This window comes from Salvia hispanica, unplaced genomic scaffold (genome assembly GCF_023119035.1).
Source record: "Salvia hispanica cultivar TCC Black 2014 unplaced genomic scaffold, UniMelb_Shisp_WGS_1.0 HiC_scaffold_805, whole genome shotgun sequence".
NCBI classification, from domain to species: Eukaryota; Viridiplantae; Streptophyta; class Magnoliopsida; order Lamiales; family Lamiaceae; genus Salvia; species Salvia hispanica.
The window spans coordinates 26,751-49,314 of NW_025952583.1; the positions used below are offsets into that span (position 1 = coordinate 26,751).

Below are 22,564 nucleotides of genomic sequence, written 5' to 3' on the forward strand. Positions count from 1 at the left end.
TTTTGATGGTCATAAATTATATAGATACTTAATTTTTTTATTTTTTTCATTTAGATTTTTTTTAAAAAAATATATCAAAATCAGTGTATTTATGTTAAAGAAAATAAAATTTGGAGGGGTCATAAAACAAATATTTTTCAGTACGCTTTTTACAAATTGTAAGAAAAAGATAAGTGTATATAAATTGTACATGTACATATTATCATCAAATTTTTAAATTTAAATGAATTTAATTAAAAATTAATTTTATTATTATTGTATTATTATATAGCAATAAGAAAGAATTGATATAGAAATTTTATGTTCAATATTAACATGATCGAGCTTGATTAGAATTTATTGTACATTATTTAGTAAAAAAATTCTTAAATATACAAATATTTAAGTTAAAATTTCAATTCTTTTTGAAGTGTTGCAAAATGATTAGTATGGGATTTATTTTAATCAATTAATGTTTATAAATTAATTATTAATGTAAAATGTTAAAAAAAAAAAAATTGATTATGTACGTACAATTATGTATTTATCACTACCCAATAGGTAAATAAAATATGAGATTCATCATGTTTGAGTTCTATTAATGCAAGACAACCACAATTGATAAGTATGCCCACTTTTATTATCGATTTTTGTAAAAATGATAAAAAATAGTTAAAGAGGAGAAATGGTAAATTAAAAGAGAGAATAATATAGAGAAGAATCTTATCTACATAATTATCTCTCTTATTTTACCATTTCTCCACTTTAACTATTTTTTATCATTTTTACAAAAAGAGTGAAGTCAATGATCTAAAGACATGAGAATTTTTGGTTTGCTTTGTTTAATCTAAAAAGCTATACGAAGTAAAATTCCATTATGAGAATGTCATAATGTGATTGCTCTTTATAATCATAGCAAACATTAGTCAAGTGCAGTTAATCCAAATCATTATTTATAACAAAGCGGCTACCTGCAACAGAAACACACTAAAAATAGATTTGGAGCCCTTAGCCCATCTTCAAGATACGGGAATCTTTCAAGTCTCGTCATCTAGCTCATCTTCGAGGTTCAACTACTTTCGAAGATGAGCTAATGATCCAATCATCCAACTTCGCCCTTTCTATTAGATTTCATATACTGCCTGTAACTGTAAGCACTCTCACCATGTTATATTTAGTTCTCTCTTTTTCATCTAGGTCAGTTCAAAATCATCGAAATTAAGAGGACATCATATGCACAAACGAGTTAAGCCAAAAGTCTTCACAGCAGAACAACAGAAATGGGCCAAGTAACAGAAGCTGCATGCATACTTTCTTCAACATGATGCAGCTCAGTAACCAAATTGATAATCTTCATTGCATCTCACAATAAGATGAGCCAAAAGGAAAATCATTTTTTCACCATAGTTAGTCTCTAACCAGCCACAGAAACACATACTCTACAGTTGTCTCTAACCATAATAGTATAATCAAACAAACAGAGCAAGCCAGACTTTGTCAGAAACTTAAAACTAGACAGACATTCAAATAACTCCTTATTGATGATGAGTAAAAGAAAATGTGAAGGTATGCAATAAGGTTCAACAAATCCCTCTATTACTTCTAACAACAATATACGATAAATGATAAGAACAAGAACAGAATGTTAATGTTTAATGCTTCATCAGAATCCTAATATTGAGGCATATAGGATAAATTAATTATGAAGGAAAAGCCTGGTTGATGAGGAAGCCAGTAAGGAATTCCATTTATAAATGCAGCACTACATACGAACTAAAATTCACATGACAACATACATTTTAGAAGAACGGGTAAAGATCTACTTAGCATCCAGAAACACATACAGATATGGTACAGCGATTATCATCCAACTATAGTTGTTAGTTTACATTCGTCAACATATATCCCCCACAGACCTCAAACAATGAAGCTATCAAGAATTGATCACGTGTAAACTGTTACACAAGAACCTGCGAATCTCCTCCAAGTGAACTTGCATAGGAACTCAGTAAAAATGAACGAATCCGGTAAAGAGATTGCCTGGGACAAGGAATAACAATCATAATTTAATCCAGGTTGTTACCTGATTGGAACACTATTGACATGGAAATTGAAAAACAGTTAAACTATCTTCAAAGTTCATTTGATAGATGTCCCTCACATTAGATAAATAGAGGCAATATCTATTAATCTCAGACTTCCAAAATCGAGCATTCTGACTTGAGCTATCATAAACTCAAGCATAACCAACGATAAAACTTTTCTCACCTTTCCAAGGAAATAGGTAGCTCAATTAATTAATTGATTTTTTTCCTTTCAACCAGAAAACCAAAATTAATTGCACTGTACAAGATCGCGAAAAAACCTAATTACACAAAAGATCAAATGACAATCCATATCTAAATTAGATTCAAACCATCACTCAAATAATCGCAAACCAAAATCCTAAGTACTAAGACATCAGCGAGTCTGAAAACTTAAATAAACACTTAATTCGAGTAAGTAATAGAACAGCAGACTCTATCGAACTCTACTTGCCTCTTTTAAAATTTCCGTAAACTGTTCACTGCTTGCTTAGTGCCTCTTAGTTCTTCCAGGCTGCTTATCAGTTGCTAGTCTGTAAACCCAATAAACCTGCAGAATAGACGCAAAAAAAGCATACATCAACGGGAAACGACAAAAACTGGACGAATTTTTGTTCTGATCTCAGATTGTAGAGATTCTAACCAGAGCGAGGACGTGAGCAACAATGAGAAGAACAACCACGAGAGGTACGAGATCGAGAAACCATGGGTGGATCATTGTTAGCTGAGATTTCGCCATTGATACTGTCTGGATTCTTAAACCCTTGCCTGTAGTTGAGCATCAATTTTTTCCCTTTTGAATTTTGTGATTAAAAAGGGATTTGATCTATTTACTGTTTTGCCCACATGTTTTTGATTGAAATCTAATGCTAATTACTGCTATTGATTTATTCTAGAATGTACACCAAACTGTTTTGATAAAAGTGATCACTCTATTTAGGTTAACTTATAAACTATAGGAATATTATCTTTAAAATCACAAATTTTGACTTCGCTAATTTTTTTAAATACTACTATTATTTTGAGATCACAACTTTTGTCAAGATTTCGGTCAACATATTCTTAATGTGATGTTGAATAGGATTTTTGAGATATTGACCACAAACCCCAAACCTTGTTGTCGCAATACAATTGACATTTTTGAGATGATGGAACAAATCTCATTCAACAAATTAAACCGGCTCAAAGCTTAAAAGTAGAAAAGTGCACTCATAATTCAAGGGGGAACAAAATTTCCCGGATCACAAGTAAATTTGGGCTTCTAAGTTCTAAGTGTGGAAACAAGCCCCACCTCCAAGTGATCTCATTGAAGAAAAACTACATGTCCACCAACAAATTTCAACATTGAATTTAAATTTTTAAAATTTTTTTAGAAATTTAAATTAAAAAAATTTTTAATGAATCTTAATGGAGTAAATTTACTATTTACAGTGTTACTTTTTTAAAAATTTTACAAAATGGATGATAATTATTAATAATATAATAAAATTAAATTGAGGTAAAAGGGAAAGGTATGGAGTTATTAGTTGTGGTTTGACCAGAAATTGGGGGAATGATGATATAATATAATTGGGGTATGAAATGGGGTGTTGTATACTTGTATACTCCTTGCCCCTAACAAGTAACAACACCATAATATTGCGTCTAAAATTTGATTCAATAAATTGAACCCCCTTTAGTTCAAGGATAAATACTAATTGTGTCCCCCTTAAAGCAAATGAGCAAAAATGTAAGCAATTAATTCTAAAAAAAACAGATAATGTAAAATTATTCTGGACTTTTTCCCATCTATATTTGAAAGAACTAACATCAGATGAAGTAAACTATGTTTAAAAGATTTGGCAATCATCCCTTGTGCATAGAAATCCGGCTTGATACCCAAGAAAATTGAAAAATTTTCCAAAAATTTAAAAACCCTAGTATGAAGGCACTTGGTACCTCCTTAAATGATACACAACCTAGTGATATTTTATGATAATCATCCTTTAACCAAAGTTAGTTGCATCCAATTCAATAATTATATTCTCACGAGGCATTTAAGCAACTCGATGTTTGAACTCATTATGCATTTAAAAGTAGTTCCTGTTCTCCACGCATAAGAGCACAAATGTCACTCGTTGTACCTGAAAGTATGTCTTTAGGGGAAAGTAGCCTGTTTCCGTCTGGTGGATGTTGTCACCTATGGATCACAGCCACATGCTTTTGGAAACCCCATTCAGAAGCTGGATGTACTGCAGAAACTTCCTTGATCTGGGGCCCGCAGCAACTGTCCCGGGACAAACTTTTTCGATCAAAGCAAAAAGGGGAAAAGAGTTGAATAAGTTTTTTCCCGATCACCAAGCTTGTTGATTGAAATATTTCCCTTTCTCTTGATCCTTTTGATACTGTGGATTGCCACAAAAAATATCAGGGGGGTTGAGGACACATAAGAAAACCTGCGAATGGGAACAATAAGAATTTAGACTAAATAACATGTAACTTAAAGGGGGTAATGGAGGAGGGGGAAGGGAAAGGGCTTGGACATTTTGATACTTTGAACTGCTTGGATAACAGGTTGAACCTCATCAACAAATCCGTGACCACTTTTTTATTTAGAACCCTACAAAAGATAAGGACAGAAAGGTTAACTGAGCTCACAATACTATATGCAATGATAGTTACATATTTGGCTGCAGCATTTGTTCATTATCCAAAAAGGTTAAACTAACTGAGTACATGTTTCAAGGTTCTAAAATTGGTTTCATATGAATGCGGAGAATGACACCCACTCCAAGATTAGTTGATAGGCTGAATAACTGTTGCCCAGCACCCGCTTGTGATCATCATAAGAATATTGTTCTTATTCACACAGTTGCAGTAAGGTGCCTCACTTGATCAAAAACATCTGAGCATAATCAAGTTTTAAGTTATAAAAACAGTTAAAAGGGGAAATGCATGCATAAAGGCTGCAAGTATTTCAAATCTTAATACTCATTTTATTCCCGATTGTTCTTGATCTGTAAAAAAAAATTTCCCAGCAATTATTAAAAAGTGAAAAAAAAAACCAGACAGAAAAAGGGCAAATAACTAGCACACAAATGAGACAAAATAAATGAAGATCAATACCTCCCGGAGAACATCCCAGCTGTGCACTAAAAACAAAATGCTCCATAGAAGAAGAATGATGTCCTTTCGGTTTCACCACATGACTTCCAATTGCAGATTTCTTCTCCTTGGGAACCATAAGCGATAAAGATTGTAAACTTTATCTAGCTCCCCATCCTGAAGCATTTCTTCATGAGTATTATAAATGGCACGTGATCAATTGTCAAATTTGTCATCAACATCTTAAAAAGTAACTCTTCAGCCTCTCTGATTTTGCTTCTAATGCAGTAGCACTTAAGTAATTCGGTATAAGTTACTATATCTGGTACATCCTCTCCGCACCATTTCATTGTGCAGCTGGAGTGCATAACTAATGTTTCCCAGATCACAATAAGCACCAATCAACAAATTGTAGGTGACTACATCAGGGAAATCCCATTAAACAGCATCTCAGTCATCAGATAATAAGCCTTGTCAATACTTCCATCTTTAATTTGTGTGTAAATAAGAGCATTGTATGTATAAACGTTGGGCAGTACACCAAGTTCAATCATTTTGTTTTTCATGAACAGTGCCTCTTGTACTTGTCCACGTTTTCCATAGGCATTAATCATGACATTCCAAATGAGAGGCTTGGGCACCAACGAGTTCTGCAGCATGTGTGAAATATAATAGGTTGCTCTAGATACATCTCCATTAATACACAATCCTTGGATGATCATTTTATATGTGATGTGGTCAGGAGGAATTCCCATCCTTGACATAACACCAAAAACATAACATGCCTCATCAATCCAGCCTGACTTGCATAGCTCACTGATGACTGTATTATAAGAAAAAATGTCAGGCACAAGACCACTTTTATACATTTTGCCCAAAGACTTGTACACAATGGTTAAGTCCCTCTCAAACAATATCCATGAATAATAACATTATATGCAACAACATCGACCTCTATACCCTTTCAAATATATCATTCCAACAAGTGATAGCTTCAACAATGCTACCACTCTTGATATGACCACCCATAAGTATGGTTGAAGTGATTAAATTTGAACTTCCACCATCATCATTGTCATCCAAGATTATCTCAAGCAGCTTTGTTGCATCCTGCAATAAGCCATTCTGGCAAAGGGTGTGCACAAGAATATTGCATGAGACCCTATTTGGCCTCACTCCATGGTTATCCATGGTAGCAAAAACATCCAGAGCTCTATCGACATCATTTACCAGACAATAACCACTCATCAAAGTGTTGTAGGTAGCACAACTAGGCGAGGGCCATTGACTAACATCTCGTTAACAAGCCACACTGCCCTCTCCATGTCACCGCTTTTGCAAAGTGCATTTAGAAGGTAATTGTGAGTGAGGACATCAGGAATTCTAAGTTGTTGAACCTCAGTGTGCCAAAGACGTAAAGCTGCTCCTAGCTTACCTTCCAGGCACAAAGCTCTAATCAAACTTATATCACTCTTGGACACTGATTGAAAGACAAAACTATGCCCACTTGAACGCCCCCAACATATGCGTTCCCTGCAGCACAATTCGAAAAAAATTAATCGACATTGATAAAAGCCATCACTCTACAGACACGAGATCTAGTATAGCAAAGTACTCTTTTATCACCTATTATCACATTACTAAAACAAACTAATAAATAAAACACTCAGATGCAAGTTTTTCCACAACCAAAATTGGAACAAAACCCCCAAATATTCAGCAAAGCATAAAAAATGTAACAAAACGAACCTCGTAGTTTTCAACCGATCCAAACTACACTTCAACATTGCATCCAAGGCGTTGAAAACGGCGCCCCTCGGCTCCTCATCTCCACCGTCTGAAATTTCCTTCTTCTCATTTCGATCGCTACTCATGCTCCTAATCCGGCATAAACAGCAATGATTTTACAATGCACATGAGCTGATTAGAGATAACAACTCAGGAAATGGTCCTACCTGGATTCGATTAGATCTAAGCTGGAACTAATACGAAGGAACCGCGAAAAATAAAGAGAAATCTGGTCCTTAAACGATTCGAATGTCTGAGAGCTTCCATTCAGAATTCGGAGGAGGAAATAGGATCCTTGAGCGGGAACTAGAATCTGAGAACAATCACACGCACCACAGAAGCAATAGAGTGAGAATAAAGGATCTTAGAATGATAGAAGAATAGGAGAGCGTATCATATACCGATTGCATTGGCGGGGGTGAGCAGCGCCGAAACGGCAACGGCAACGGCGACGGCGGCTCTCAGCTGCAGGAATGGAGGGTTGGGTTCCCAAGTCTCAGACCAAAGTGGTTTTGTTGAGTTGAAAATTTTGATCTATAAACTTATTGGGCCTCTAACAGAATGGCCCATATTTATAAATAGTTCATAAACTTCTTTTGTTGGTCTCAAAAAAATAAAATATAATGGGAATTTTCTAAATTTTGCACTATATACATTTAATTTCCTAAATAAAATAATACCAAAATATAATGTAGGATTTAGTTGTTAAATTAGTTAGTCATACGGGGACCCCAACTTGCACAGGGATGACATTTCTAGTACATTCCAAATAAATGAGAGATGTCACTTTTGGGATTAAATTGGATGGTCTTTCATAGGGGTCGAAACGGTAGCGGTTAGTGGAAACCCTCAACCCGACCCGCTACCCGATGACAATGAGAAACGGGCGGGATCGGTAGTTTGTTTTAAATTTTTGTGGAGTATAGGTATACCGCTTACCTGTGGGTATACACTAGCAGTATCATCAACCCGATAATACATAGTTATTTTTAAATTATGATTTCAAATTTTTTATTTTAGTAAATTAGTTTCAAATCTATTTATACTCCCAACAATACACTTTATTTTCAATTATTTATACGCGCCAAATGAAGGATTGCAAGTTTTGTGAAAGTGAAACTTTTATTAGTTTAGTGTCTTTAGTTTTGAGATTTAAAATATTTAGACTTTTAGTTGAAGTTATTTATATTTAGACTTTTGATGAAAGTGAATTATTTTTGGTTTTATATTAAATTTTTGAATGATGATCTACTTTTAGACGTGTTTGATGTTTCTATCATATTTGCTTATTTGAAATTTGGATTTGCATTATATTTCATTCAGTAGTCATATTATATTTAAGAGATGAGAAATCACCATATTTGTGCATAGTTAATAGTTGGAAATTATGCAAATACAATAAAGTAAAAAAATACAAATCTAAAATCATAGTGTAGCAACTAACAACAATCCCGGAATTCATTCTAGAATTTCAAACATGTACATAAAATTATTGTATTAGATGACTAGCATTGATGATAAGCGAAAACTAAAAGCATAATATCATTGAATAATATAATACACAATTCAAATTATGCACTGCGGTTTGGTACCCGCAACTACGGGCTTAGGATACCGATGCGGGTATGGGTTACCCGTTTAACTATACGGTCGGGATTGGGTAGTACTCCTCCGTTCCATAGTAATGGAGGCGTTTCTTTCGATTACGAAAATTAAGAAAAAATTGTGTTAGGTGAGTTAAGTAAGGGATAATAGAGTGGAAAATGAAATAAAGATAGAGAGTGAAGAAAAAAAAAGTAAGAGAGAGAAAGTAGTGTGGAAAAATTTTGTTAAACTTTTACTAAAAAAAGAAATGATCGTATTACTATGGACGTATCAAAATGGCAGAAATGGACTATTATTTATGTAATGGGGAATATAATATTAAAGTTTTCGAATGCGGTACTGCAAAATCGGGTTTGGATACCGTGGATACCCATTTCCACACCCTAGACTTTCAGTAGTTGAGATCCAATTCACACCTCTTTTAAAATATGAGATCAAAGTATGCAGAGTTTTCATTAAGGAGATTTTGTCCTTTTCTCCTCTTTTATCTTGTTTTTTCCTAAACCCTAAACTGGACACTACATACAAATATCACTTACAACTAATATACACATAATGACACAAATCAAACATAGATAGCACAAATGCATATGGCCTGCCAGGTCTCGGGGACGGGGGAGAAGCTGTGAACTTGTTGGATATTTGATCGATCCTTATCTGGAGAAGGAATAATAGAAGATAAGACAACGTGTAGTTTAATCAGTTCACGTATTTTGTGAGGGAAAAGAATAAGAGAAAAAAAAAGGAAAAAAAAAGAAGACAAAAATCCTCTAAAATGAAAAGTTCACGTACCTCGATTTCATATATTGAAAAAGTTGTGGATTGAATCTCAAAACTGAAAAAGGTCCTTCAATTTAATCCCCAGTAAAATCTTTCTAAATAAATGACATATGAAATATCCAAAACCAAAGACATTAAATATCATACTCACTCAGTCCGAGTATTAACTACTTCTTTCGACAATGATTTAAGGAATTGATATTTAAATAGTTAAAGTGGAGAGAGTAAAGTATGAGAGAGGAAAAATAGGAAGAGAAGAGAGAAAAAGTAGGTTTGAGAATAAAATAAGATAGATGCTTTTTCTAAAAAAAAATGAGTCTAATATGTTGGGACATCCCAAAATGGAAAGTTGGTCAATACGCAGGACGGAGGAGTAACAAATTAAAAGGAACTCATATTATAAAATTTTTAAAATTACACACCGGAGTATTACATTTTTGTGTGTGTACATTTTCCTAGGTTTTATTTATATTGGTTGTGTGTTCATATATACACGTGTGTTTTAGAGGGTATATTTAGAACTAATATTTTGACATATTTTGACATATAGGTTGAGTTGGATAGACATGACTAGGCTAATCTAACTTGTTTTAGAAACAATCATTGAAAGCGGAAATGAGCAACATGTTTGTTGCGTCCTCGCCATTCTCTGAAGTTCTACAAGTCTTGTTTGGTTTAGAATGTTGGCTAATTGAGAGATATGGTTCGATAGATAAAGTTGTGTTCTTGAAACTTTATGAAAACTACTCCTCCCTCACACCCGGAGTATTAACTCATTCTTTTGGACATGATTTAAGGAAGTGATATTTAAATAATTAAAGTGGAGAGAGTAAAGTATGAGAGAGGGAAAAAGTAGGGGAGAAGAAGAGAGAAAAAAGTAGGTGAAGAATAAAATAAGATAGATGCTTTTTCTAAAAAGGAAATAGAAGTCTAATATGTTGGGCGTCCAAAAGGAAAGTTGAGTCTATCGCTGGACGGAGGAGTAGATCTTATGATTTTGATGTCTATAAAAGTTAATGGAGCTAGTTGATAGGATGAGAATGATGAAGAAACGAACACAAGAAAATCAAATTCGATGTTCAAACAAATGTTCTTCAATGTTACTACATTCTATCTCTTATTTAGATTATTCTCTAATTTTACTTTTTTTCAATTAACTTATTTATAAATATTTCAACCAAATACGATTAATTAGTACAAATAAATACTCCCTCCATCCGGATAATTGATTCACTTTGACGGAACGTTTATTTTAAAATGTAATGAAAAGTAAGAATTGTAATGAAAAGTGGGTTGAAAAATTTGTGAAATGTGAGTCCTACACTTTATATAATAAAATGTTAGAAATAAAACGTTAGTAAGAATAAATTAGTAGAATATGAGGTCCAAATCACAAAAATGATAAAAGTAAAATGGACAAATTAGTGGATCAGACAAAATGGAAAAGCTGGGACGAATTATCCAGGACGGAAGAACGAATTATCGAAACGGAGAGAGTAAATAATTTCATCGTTGATCCAAGTGGTAAAACTCAACTGCCTCTGGAGGGAGGGGATGGAACGAAACACGATTGCCGTGGAAAGCGAATTGCCGCCGGGTGAATAATAAAAAACGGAGGAGACAAATCCAAACTATAAATTTTGATCGTGGAGTATTTGAGAAAAGAAAAAAGGAACAATTGGAATAGAATTTGATATGGATTTAGTAGACAAGCACCGTAGAAACGGCGGCGCTGATCTGTGGATCCATCTCAACGGTTGTCTGGCCGCCGCCGAGCTTAACTCGGCATTTCATTTCCGCACAATTGCTCAATGACTAGTCCATTCATTTATTGTTTTTAACAATATTGGCGCAGCCTCTTGAGCGTAGTGCGATTCGTAGGAAACAAATGTGATACAAAATTAAAAATCTAATTAGAACTTAAACAGGAAGTTTTCATCATCAGAATAAAGTTGATTTTCATCCACAGCTAGAATTAGACTGTGCCCAAAAAGGTGTCCTAAGATATATAAATGTATTCATCACATGATGATCCATCCGTCAATAAAATCAAACTATAAATATGCTTTATAGAAGAAAACTATTGCTTCAAAAATAATTTAGAAAGGGAAATGGTTTAGTTTACTCAGTAGTGGCAAATTAGTTATTGGTTCGATTCTGCCGGCAAGCGTCCTCAATATAATTCAGAAGAGGAGCTTTTCTATCGTCGCGGGAAACAGATCCCCAAAACCATATAGTAAAACATAAAATGAAAAGGAAAAATAAAATTAAATTAAGAGAAAAACAATAAAAAAAGGAAGAATCGGGTCAGTTCAGCGGGTGAATCGACATGCAAGTAGCAATCTCTGAGTAGAGAAAGACCTGCAATACGGTCTGTTGAGCTTGAATTTTCCAAGTCGTCACAGCGATTTTCTAATTTACTCAAATTTCAATACAACAAAAGATAGGTGAAAATGAGATGCTCTTCGGCCAAAATATAGAGCACAATACAATTGGGACTCGAATGGAAGAGATCTATATAGTGCTGATGAGTAGAACAGAGGCGGCGCTTGCATAAATTAGGGTTTCTGGATTTTATTTCAGCGTTATTTCTAGGGCCCAAAGTTGTGAATTGTATGGGCATATAGATTATTTATTGACTCATTCAACAAAAGAGTTAAAATTTAAAATTGGTCTAAATATATGGTCGTTTTTTCTTTTTGGTCTAAATTTTATCTTTTGGATTTTTGGTCCCAACATTGGAAATTTGATCATTTTGTTATAAACGAATATCAAATTAATTTTTTAACGTCAAAGCGTTTGTCCAATTTTAGGATTAGAATCTTTTTAAGTCACTAATGTCTAATTATTTCCTAATTAAAGTGACCCACCCAAAAACACATATTCTCATTCCATCAAACCCATCAGGGGGCTGTGATTCCTCCTCGCCTCCTCCGGGGTTCTGGTTTATGTTGGGTCGTCCTCCCTGTGGGGTTTCTTCGTTTCTCTATTGACGAAGCATCGGTTGGAGAGAAGGGGTCGCTTCTTGGTGAACACCGCCCGTTGCCTGCCGCCAGGCTCCCGGCGGACCCGGCGCTCCGTCCTCCGTCGGCCTCGGCGTTGAGGCTTCGGCGGATGGGGGGCCGCCCCATTGCTTGCCCGCTCGTCGTCGTCGTCGAACTTCCCCCGTGCTCCACTCGTCGGGAAACGGCGGTGGAGGACGACCGGCGTCGTCCAAACTTTGCCGGAGGAGGGGAGGAGAATCGGCGCCGATCTTTTTCCGGTTGATTAGGAGTCTATGCAGGGGGAAAAAGTGAAAATGATGAAGAAAAGGCGATGGGTTTGATGGGAATGAGAATATGTGATTTGGACTTTAATAGGAAATAATTTGATTAGTGACTTAAAATGATTTTAAAATTGGGAAAACGCGTTGGTTTAAAGTTAACGGAACTATTTTGGGGGAAAATGTAATTTATATTTCGGACCAAAAATCCAAATAAAATTTATGACCAAAAGATAAAATGACCATGTTTAGGACAATTTTGGCCTTAGTCAAAACAAAATTTACGTTTTTTTAGATTTGTACAAGAGCATCTCCAATTTAAAATCCTAACCGATTCGCCGCAAAAGGGGGCTACCGAACCATTCAAACCCAAATCGGCAAAAAAGCGGCGTGGGCTAGCCGATCAGGGGCGGATTTGGGGCCATTGGGGTCGATCCCCTTTATTTTTTTTTTTTTTTAATTTTTTTGATGTTTTTTTTTATGCATTTTTTTATTTATAAAATTTTAATGTATTTTTTATAAATTTTTTTTAATTATTTTTTTAAATAAACCCAAGCAGATAAACCCATTAAAAATTGACCTAAAAAAAACATTTATTAAAGTTTTTGGGGAAACAAAAAATTCAAAGGGATACTAACATTTTTTAATGTATTTTTTTTAAAAAATTGTAGGAGTGATGGGCGGGGGGCGGTGGGAATTTTTTTTTTTGTAATTTTTTTTTTTTAGTTAATTCTTTTTTTTTTAAAAAAAATTAAAATTTTTTTCCTTATTTCAAATTTAATTTGATTTTGTGTTTAATTTAAATGAGTATTTTTTTTAATTATTTTTATTCTGGGTTTTATGGGAAAATTCATTCATTTCATTTAAAAAAAAGGTACATAAATAAAAAAAAGTACATAATTTTTTTTAAAAAAAAAACGGGCTTCCACACACGAGCCCCGCCTCTCTCTAATCGTCGTCGCCACCGCCACCCGGGACCTCCACATTGGTGGCATCCAGCCCGCATCCGGGGCCCCCATATGTGCCCTCGCGGCATCCAAATCGACCCGCATGCTCTGAGCATCGAGGAAGAAACCTCTTCTCCGGGGGTTAGTGGCGGCCCTCCAATTGGAAGCCCTTTAGACATCTCGCTCCCGCGTTTTTGACGCGAGAAGAAGGTGTACGCGGGTGGGGAGGGGGCGGGGGCCGACGGACCTCCGGCGTAGGGGAGGATCCTCGGCCCGTTGCGCCCGCTTTTGGCCAGGCGAGTGCGGGTCGAACGATGGAGGACGAAACTCCTCGCACCCCGGAGGTCGGGGGAACCGCCGCGCGAATTCGCTTGTTTCCCCCTTCGCTTCTTCGGCCACCCGCCGACTCCCCGGAACTTCGGAGTCCTTCAAGACCGATAGCGCTGAAGGTGAACTCCTTATATTTCCCTTCACGGAACACTCCTCCGCATCCTCCCATCCCTCCTCCGTCTCGCCCACTACTCCTCATCGGGGGGACGTTGGCGTACAAGCCCGAAATCGGCCGACCCACCCGATGCGTTCCCCCCCCTTCCGGGACTCCTCCCCGGTAGTCCTTTCCGTGCGGGCGCTTTCCCGTAGGCCGCTTTTAATCTTAGCCCACATGTTGCGATTCGTCGCAAAACCCACAACCACGCTTGCCGGGGGACGTACTCATTTTCCGTCCACTTCCTCCGGTGGGGGGTCGCGCAACCGGCTGCGACGACCGCCAACCACCTTGCTCTTCCCCTTTCTCTTCTTCTTCGGCGCGGCCACGACCCCTAAAGTGTCCATCTCCCATATCGAACCCCGCCCCATGCAATGAGAACCATCATCCCTGTGACGCCTCATTGGGTCGAAGCCATCAAAATCAAGAGTGGGACGATAGACCGTGTCCCCCCGGTGACCCTTGTAACCGGGCTGCATACCGGGCTGCTGCATACCGGATGCATCCCTCCTCCGCGCCCGCCATCAACCCCATCATGCTAAAAATTCGGGTGCAGATTCGGTCATATCCATCCGGCGCCCATCTCGCCCCTGCATCCCCTCGCCCCGCCATCAACCCCATCAACTTGCAAGGGTTGTTGTACCTTGCCATCTGCCCGCCATCCGGACTTCCACGGTAGTAGGAGTTTAGATCCTCGTTGCAGACAACTGTTGTGTTGTCCATCGCTCGATGTTTCTTTACGAAATTTAGAGAGAGAAAATTCTAAAACAAGTGGTGCAAATGAAAATGAAACTAAAATCGGGAATATAAATGTTTCAAAAAAATTTAAAAATTAAAAAAAAAAAACGGATGGCCGACGCACGTACAAGGCGGCCGGCCCGGAAATCGCGTCGCCGACGATTTCACGCCCATTTGCCGCGGCCCATTCCAATGGTTCGACTAGCCGATCGGCTAGGACGTGAATCGACAGCCGGGCGCTAGCCGCCATTGTGAATTCTCTAAGGACATCATTATGTTTTACTTGAAAATATTAAATTGTGAATACAAGATGATTATTGAGTGGCACTGGATACACAATAACACTAATTTTTTTGCTTAAAAATTAATTCGTAGTAGTATATAAATTTTATTACTCATATGATCAAATGTGGGTGGAATGAATGTGAGATTGAGATTGGTCGCCTCTTGACTTTTGTTGTATGATTACTATAGTTTTTTCTTCTTTTCCTCCTTGTATGATTACTATAGTTAGCTAACTTGAATACGCTTTTTCCCGTCCCGATCAGGTGCATTATTTATGATCATATAATTATAATTATAATCATATAGTTAAGATAGAGTGGGTAAAAATCAAAAGTATTACTAGTACTCTATTTGTATTTAATTCAAGTAATTTAATTTAGCTAGTATTTTTTTTATTACTAGTATTATTTAAAATCATATGATTAATGATCTGTATGTGGATGAAATTTATCTTTAAAATTATAAATAATGATTCGAACCTGATATATTTTTCAAAAACTATAATGATCTTTTACTAATATTTGTGCAAAGTGTAAAATTGAATGCCTTAGAGCACTCCCAATGGTTTGGGATAAACTCCTTATTTCTCCCTAACTCCGCCACATCAGCCACATCAGCACCAAAATTTATCCCTAGTTTTGGCCAACTTTTAGCCAACCTCTGCAATGGTTTCTCCTTATTTCTCCCTAACTCAACATTTCATTTTTGCATCATCACTAATTTAATTGTTTTATTTTTATATATAATAAAGCTAGCTTATTTAATTTATAAGATAAAACAAATAATAGTAATAAAGTTCGTTGTATTAAACACGGGTACACATTACAACGAAGAAAATTAAAAAAAAAAAAAGTACACGAATGGAAAAAAAAATCAAAAAAAAAATTCAAAGAAAAAAAATCAAGGGCGGTGGGCGCGGTTTCTATTTGCCCACAATTCTTCGATGATATCGTGTTGTAGTGCTTGATGGGCCTCCTTCTGGTGTATGTCCATGAACGCCTGGAACCGTTCATGTTCGATTGTGCGGTACACCCGCGGGCGGACTCGGTTGAGACACGTGACTCGATGATGCAACACTTGGTCATTGGTGACGTCGAGGACGCCTTCGTGTTCATCATCGATGATCATGTTATGCATGATGATGCACGCATACATGATATCGGCAATATCCCCCTGGTAGAAAAAGCGCGTCGGCCCTTTACCGGTGCAAATCGCGATTGGAGCACCCCAAATGCCCTCTCCACATCCGGTGGGAGCGGGAGGTCCCTCTTCTTCGGAAGAAGAATGTGATATTTCCTCGTCGGATAGCACGAGACGATGAATCGAACTCATTTAATAAAGATGGAGAAAAAAAAGATTGAAAATTTGTGTGAATGAAGTTTGTGGGTGATGAATGGAGGAAGAGGATGAAATATTTATAGGGGTGGAAATTAGAATATGACCATTGAGGAAAAAAAAAATAAAAAAATTGATCATCGCCGAAAAATCGCCGAACGCTCCCACGGTGGCCGGCGATGATCCGGCGATAGCCAGCGTTAAACGCCGCTTGGCGTAAATCGGTAGGAATTTCGCCGAAAAATCGCCGAACTCCTCCCAGTAGCCGGCGATAAGTCGGCGATATCCGCGAAAAAACGCCGGATTTTCGCTCGCCATTGGGAGTGCTCTTACAGCGGAAAATTGTGTGGTGCATATATTATTATATTATTACTTATATTATTACCACTCAACTTTCACAAAAAACACCACAAAATTAATCTCTCGTCAACTTGGAACACGACCACTACTTAATTTTCTGACTAATGAGGCAAAACATGGACTATACATGGATATCAAAAATTTCCTCACTCAAATAAATTGTTCTGTACAAATTTGGCATACAATTTACAGCTGCATTTCAAACCAAATAATTCTGCACACATTGTCTCAAGTTTTGCAAAGTAATTGGCTTCGACACAAATGAGTCCATACCATTTGCATAGCATTCGTCTGCGCTTTCTGATACTGTATTCGCTGTCATCTGCACACGTAAAATCTTGTCAATGAGCAAAAATACTACTAGTATTTCTTTTTCCTGTTTTTGTTTTGTTTGAGGTTTGATGAATGAGAGTAGTGTATAGAGTGATCAAGCTTACTGCAATGATAGGAACCCTCTTTCTTGTTTCCTCTACTTGATGAGATGCCGCCTCCATCTCTACTCCGGCCTTCACAGCCTCTTCCCAGCTGCCTGTTTCCTCAAACGATCGGATCAATCTTGTAGCTTGAAGACCATCCATTACCGGCATGTACACATCCTGCAAACATTAGTTTCATTTTCAGTTAATATACCTAAAACAGATAAAAAACCATGTTGTTAATTTTTATTTTTATTGATCATACCATTAGAATGAGATGGTAAGTACTTCTTTGAACTGCCTTCACAGCCTCTGCTCCGTTGGAGACGACATCAATGGAATAGCCCAACTGTTTCATCATAGATTTTGCCACCATGATGTTGATCTTGTTGTCCTCAACCAGCAGTATCTTGTGTTGATTTGTCTCATCTCTCTCAACTGTATTTCTGTTTGTGGACGAGCATTCAGAAGCTGTTTCTCGAGCTGTACAATGAGAACGTCTGTCTTGTTCTTTAGGTTGTCTGAGCCTGCATGCTGGATTTCAAGCATGGATGATGTCGCTCCATTGCACCAGCAGTCGAATCAGAAACTTCCTCTGAGGCGCCCTCGTTGCTTGCAATGTTGCTAGAAGGCAAAGGGCATCTTCCAGCAAACCATTGCAGTTGTTTCCGTAGCTATTTGGTAAGAGCTTGGGAATCCTTCCATTTATATGTGAAGAAAACAACGTGCCCAATGTCCGAGGCTAAAAAGGAACACGCTGAATTCAGATCATCGTCGCTCCTAGGACTTTCTTGGTGGTCCGATCAGATAGTTCGTCTGTCTCATCTGTATCAGAGGCTGATGAGACCTTGTAAGGCAGGACGAATGAAAAAGTAGAGCCGTGGTGCTCAACACTTGACACAGTCAGATAACCTCCCATAAGCTCAACCTACAGAAATCCATATTTTGTAATTTTAACACCATGATTTCAGATAATTTTCAATCAAGATTGAGGTATAATTACCAGTTGTTTACAGATTGCAAGGCCTAATCCTGTCCCACCATACTTCCGAGCTGTATCCGCCCCAACTTGCATGTTTTTTTTTGAACAAATTCGACATAGCATGCTCTGTCGACAAGTTTAAAAAGCACAACTTGATATCAGCACAGAAAATGCTACCAACATTCATACTTATGGGGGAAAAACATAAAAAAAGGACCAGGTATTCCAATGCCAGTGTCGACATCGAGCGGATCCCCCTACTCGTTCCTCAGCCTTTTTCGACCCTCCTTGTCTCGATCCATTTGATCGCCATTTTGATCACAGGACGTGTTTCTGAGCTCGGGTTCTTCATGAGAAGTGCAATAATAGCGTGTCCGTTGCCATTAGTATTGGCTGAATCAGTTGATTGATCTTGAGACTTCTTCTCCGACCCTTGTTCGTTTATATCGCTTGGCTCTGGAACCACATACAGATTTATGCCAATTTTCCCCTTCATGAGTAAATTTGATGGCATTGCTGTGGAAAAAAAAAAGAACTTTAAAAAATGATAAACAAACTAACACCATCATAAATATGTTTAATATCTGGTTTGAAGGTTACCTAATCAAGTTGGTGAGTTTTCTTCGAATCCTTGGGACATCTCCGATAACCTAGAACAGAACAGCACCCATAAATGCCTTTTCCCAACGAGTAAAACATTTTCCTTTCTTGGAAATCAATGGATCCTTTGTATTACCTCGACTGGAACATCTTCTGCTACATGACCTTCTAATGTGAGTAGTTTTTGCAGTGAGGCCGCTGCTGTCTGGAGTACGTGCTTCACCACCTCTCTCGGCCGAAACTTGGTCGCCTCCAACTTCATTACTCCTATAAGATAGACAAACATCACCTCATGTTTAGACCAGCAAATGAGACTTCAAAACTAGGCAGGTCTGTAAATGTCACACCTGACTCCACCTTGGAGAGATCGAGGATGTCGTTGATCAGCTGAAGAACCAAATCTCCAGAAGACAACATCACTTTCAACAGCTGCCTTTGTTCTTTATCGAGGTTAGTGGTTGCAAGAATCTCTGTCATGCTCACAACTCCAGAGAGAGGAGACCTTATCTCATGAGACATTGTCGCCAGCATTTGTTTTGCGCGCATTGTCTCCTCTGAAGGAACGATGTAGCTACCAGATTAGCCACCATATTTTCGGCAGTCAACCTAACTAAATAGTATAAGATGAATAACCTGTTATGTGGATCGTTTTCCTCTCTAAGTTTCGCCATCTTCTCCCTTTCCCGACCTGCATTGCAGTTACAGAATGCAACGGTGTGAGATTTAAAGAAACGAGCTTTTTTGGGTCAACGATAGAGTTGGAGATTAACCTGATCAGTAACTTCCATTCCCATGTAATTTACACCAATGGTCTCTCCTGCCTTGCTGAAAACAGGCTCCACATAGATCAAGAATGTCTTTGAACCAAACAGCTCCTGCCCCAAACGTGATCTCCTCTTTGCAGGCAATCCGCTTCTAAAACCTCCCCTTTTTAAGTCTTGGGACTCCTTCACGCCTGAGCCAGTGAAGATCTCAACGTCCGTTTTGCCTATGATATCCTGTAAAATCAGTTAATCTGAGGAATTATAGTGGCATCAAAATGCCTTAAAAACGACACAGAATTCTCTCCATCATAACCATACCTGCTCTCCCAAGCTCGGAAATGGTTGAAGATGAACCTATAACGCATATCCTTATCCTGCAAACGCCCGACTCCTGTCAGCCTAGAGCCAAAATTACAATGTGAGGTGTCCAAATGAGAACAAATATATACCTGGTGGCCTATAACAACGGGGGCATTTTGGAGGACCAAAAAGCAAGAAGTTATCTGCCCTCTTTAAAACCTGAGACAGCTCCTCCAACCCGGGGTTGACTGCCCTCCAAATTCTCTATACTCTCTTGCAACTTCTCCACCAACACTTGCTCCCTTTGAAGGCTAGCTTCTAGAAGCTTCTCAAGATGCATTGCTCTCTGCTTCCAGTAAACAACACTGTCATACTCCGCATCTATCGCCACTATCTTCCCTTGGGAGACGACATCTTTCCTCCTCTTAGGAGCATCTTGGTACAAGTACCTCAGATTCTCATCAAGAATGGAAAAGGCCGCTTTTCTCCACCCCTATCCATCCTTCTCAAACCGATGTTCCCCCAAGATCTCGAGCTTCTTGAGCTCCATTTCTTGCTGCGACTTGCTCAGCTGGTCGAGCTCCCTCTCAGGAGGCGCATCACATTCGCCTGCTTTTAACTCCCAATTCTTCACCAACTTGGCCAGCTGCCGTTGCCCTTATCACTATAGTTTGTGAGCTCCATTAGCCTCTGAAACGACTATGTTAGGCTCTTTCTGATGGTGACCTCCTCCAACATGTCTTGATCTACCCCGGGCCTCTCCACGTTGAACTGCCTGCCGGTCATTCCCTGTCCTCTGGCCACATTGAGGTCAGGACGACGTCCCAAAACCTCGGGTTGATCACTTTCCATCTCACACCCCATTTCTTCTCTCTCAACAAACTATACCTCTTGCATCCACTAATTCAATGATGTAGTTCCCAGCAAGCATCAAATCTCTTTGATAGCTATATTCGCCTCTGAGCCTTATACTGGGGTTTATTAAGCCTATAAGAATAAACAAAGTAGCAAGATTAATCCAAGTATTTAGGAGTAACAAAATCAACAAAACATGATAATGAAACTGTTTTCACAGAAATGAGCCCTTCTAATGGAACAGTTGCAGTTCATCAAGATTCAATTTTTATTTCATTCTGATGCAGCCCATATAACATATAACATACAGAATATTGATAACTTTAAACACTATCAGATATAGGAATTTGACCGCAGAAAAAAGAGGTTCATTGACCGAAATTGAGAACAAATGGTAGAAAAGTATGAACACAGCAAAAATTGAGGCTAAAAAAAACAATCTCATTTGCAAGAAACCAATCAAATTCCCTAAAAAGGTAACCTTTTGGATTAAAAAATTAATGGGAGCTTGAAGAACAAGGCTATAATCATCCAGGGCCTAAAACTTTTGACGGTAGATCTGAAAGAATCTCTTGGAAGTGGTCAGTCAAATAAAAAAAATAAGAATAGGCCAAGGTTTGGGAGCAAAATAGAAAATGTAGAGAGAGAGAGAGAGGTGGCCGGTGGGTGATGGGAGGAGAGCATGTGCAGAAACCCCAAGAAAAAAGTTAAGAAATAGAAACGTAAATTGAAAATGGTGATGTGGGATTTAGGGAAGAAGGCATGTGAGAATGAGGTGAAAAGGAATTGAATAAAAATGATTGCTTGAACTGAGTATAGTATATAATATAATGGTGTGAATTGGCAAGTTTCATGTGTGTCTACGTTAAGGAACGTGTGTAGTGTGTGTTGTGCGTGTTGTTGGTTGGATTCAGGTCTGCTAAAAGTTGGAAGTGGCTAACTCAATCACATTCATAAAATCATGAGTTGTATGTGTGGCGTCAAGTCCTGGTGTTGTTGTGTTTAGTAGAGCAGTCAGCAGAGAGAGATGAATATTAAGAAATGATTCCTTCAATCAACATGAGTATGCATATACATGCTGTGAGAGAGAGAGAGAGAAGAGATGATTTTTAAATGGTTTGCAGCCCGCCTTTAAACGAGGTAAGCTGCGTGTGGATCACACGCAACCACACTACGTGCACACATTTTTGTGTGAAAAAGTTCAGTTTTACTACCTTCTTCACAATTAACACGATACTTAAATTTTTTGACGACTATGATTTTAGTATGCTGTAATGTTTAATACTAGTAGAGCTAGGTAATAAAACAGAAGAAGAGAGTTGTACTTTATTTTGTTAGAAATGTGTCTCTATTTGCGAAATGCGAACGAACAAATCCATTTTTAATTTGATCAATTTTCATTAATTATATTTAAAATAATGAGTTTATTGGTATCTAAAAGATCAGAAATCTTGAATCACGTCAAATTCTCAATTTTAGGATACCAAAAATCGTTTTAATGATGAATTCATAGATGAAAGACCAAAAAATTAAAAAAAAAATAATTTTTTTTCAAATTTTGACGTCGGAACATATGCATGTAGTATATCGTTGGAATCCTTATAAAATTATCTTTAATTTGATATATGTTATATGAATTTAAAGTTTTGGGATTTCTTTTAAAAGGTAGTTATAACTAACTTGACATTAATACCCTATTGATATTTATTAGAATTAATCCTATAGCCTTTATGACGTTTTTGTTGATCATCGATTTCAGTGGTTGATGATCTAGCCTTTAATTTGAATTTCTAATGCTTATTATTCAATGTAGTTAGCAATTAAGATTGAAGCAAAATATAACACTCCGTATAACTATAGTATAAGACTCGCTTTCTCTTAGGTATTTCTTTCCATTTTCTATCATTAGAGATTTA

General features: G+C 37.5%; 1 protein-coding gene, 2 non-coding genes and 2 pseudogenes across 3 annotated transcripts; all 5 read right to left on the minus strand.

The window, feature by feature from the left end:
* Nucleotides 1–1,698: 1,698 nt before the first annotated feature.
* Nucleotides 1,699–2,848, minus strand: LOC125200109. Its single transcript, XM_048097878.1, has 3 exons — nt 2,707–2,848; nt 2,518–2,613; nt 1,699–2,019 (listed from the first exon to the last, which is right to left on the minus strand). Exons 1-2 carry the CDS (start codon nt 2,800–2,802, stop codon nt 2,554–2,556), a joined length of 156 nt encoding a protein of 51 aa, XP_047953835.1. The 5' UTR covers nt 2,803–2,848; the 3' UTR covers nt 1,699–2,019; nt 2,518–2,553.
* Nucleotides 2,849–4,396: 1,548 nt separating this feature from the next.
* Nucleotides 4,397–7,347, minus strand: LOC125200106 (annotated as a pseudogene).
* A 3,659-nt stretch (nt 7,348–11,006) lies between these two features.
* LOC125200114 lies at nt 11,007–11,194 on the minus strand. The gene has a single exon (XR_007172673.1). It is a non-coding gene; the product is annotated as a small nucleolar RNA snoR143 (small nucleolar RNA).
* Nucleotides 11,195–11,620: 426 nt separating this feature from the next.
* LOC125200113 lies at nt 11,621–11,730 on the minus strand. The gene has a single exon (XR_007172672.1). It is a non-coding gene; the product is annotated as a small nucleolar RNA Z107/R87 (small nucleolar RNA).
* Nucleotides 11,731–16,861: 5,131 nt separating this feature from the next.
* Nucleotides 16,862–20,657, minus strand: LOC125200111 (annotated as a pseudogene).
* Nucleotides 20,658–22,564: the final 1,907 nt, after the last annotated feature.

Bases quoted from the DNA above. Each gene is read 5' to 3' on its own strand.
- LOC125200109 (XM_048097878.1), bottom strand. From the start codon at position 2,802: ATGGCGAAATCTCAGCTAACAATGATCCACCCATGGTTTCTCGATCTC. The intron at 2,614-2,706 runs GTTAGAATCTCT...TCTATTCTGCAG, and splicing joins TTGCTCACGTCCTCGCTCTG to GTTTATTGGGTTTACAGACT.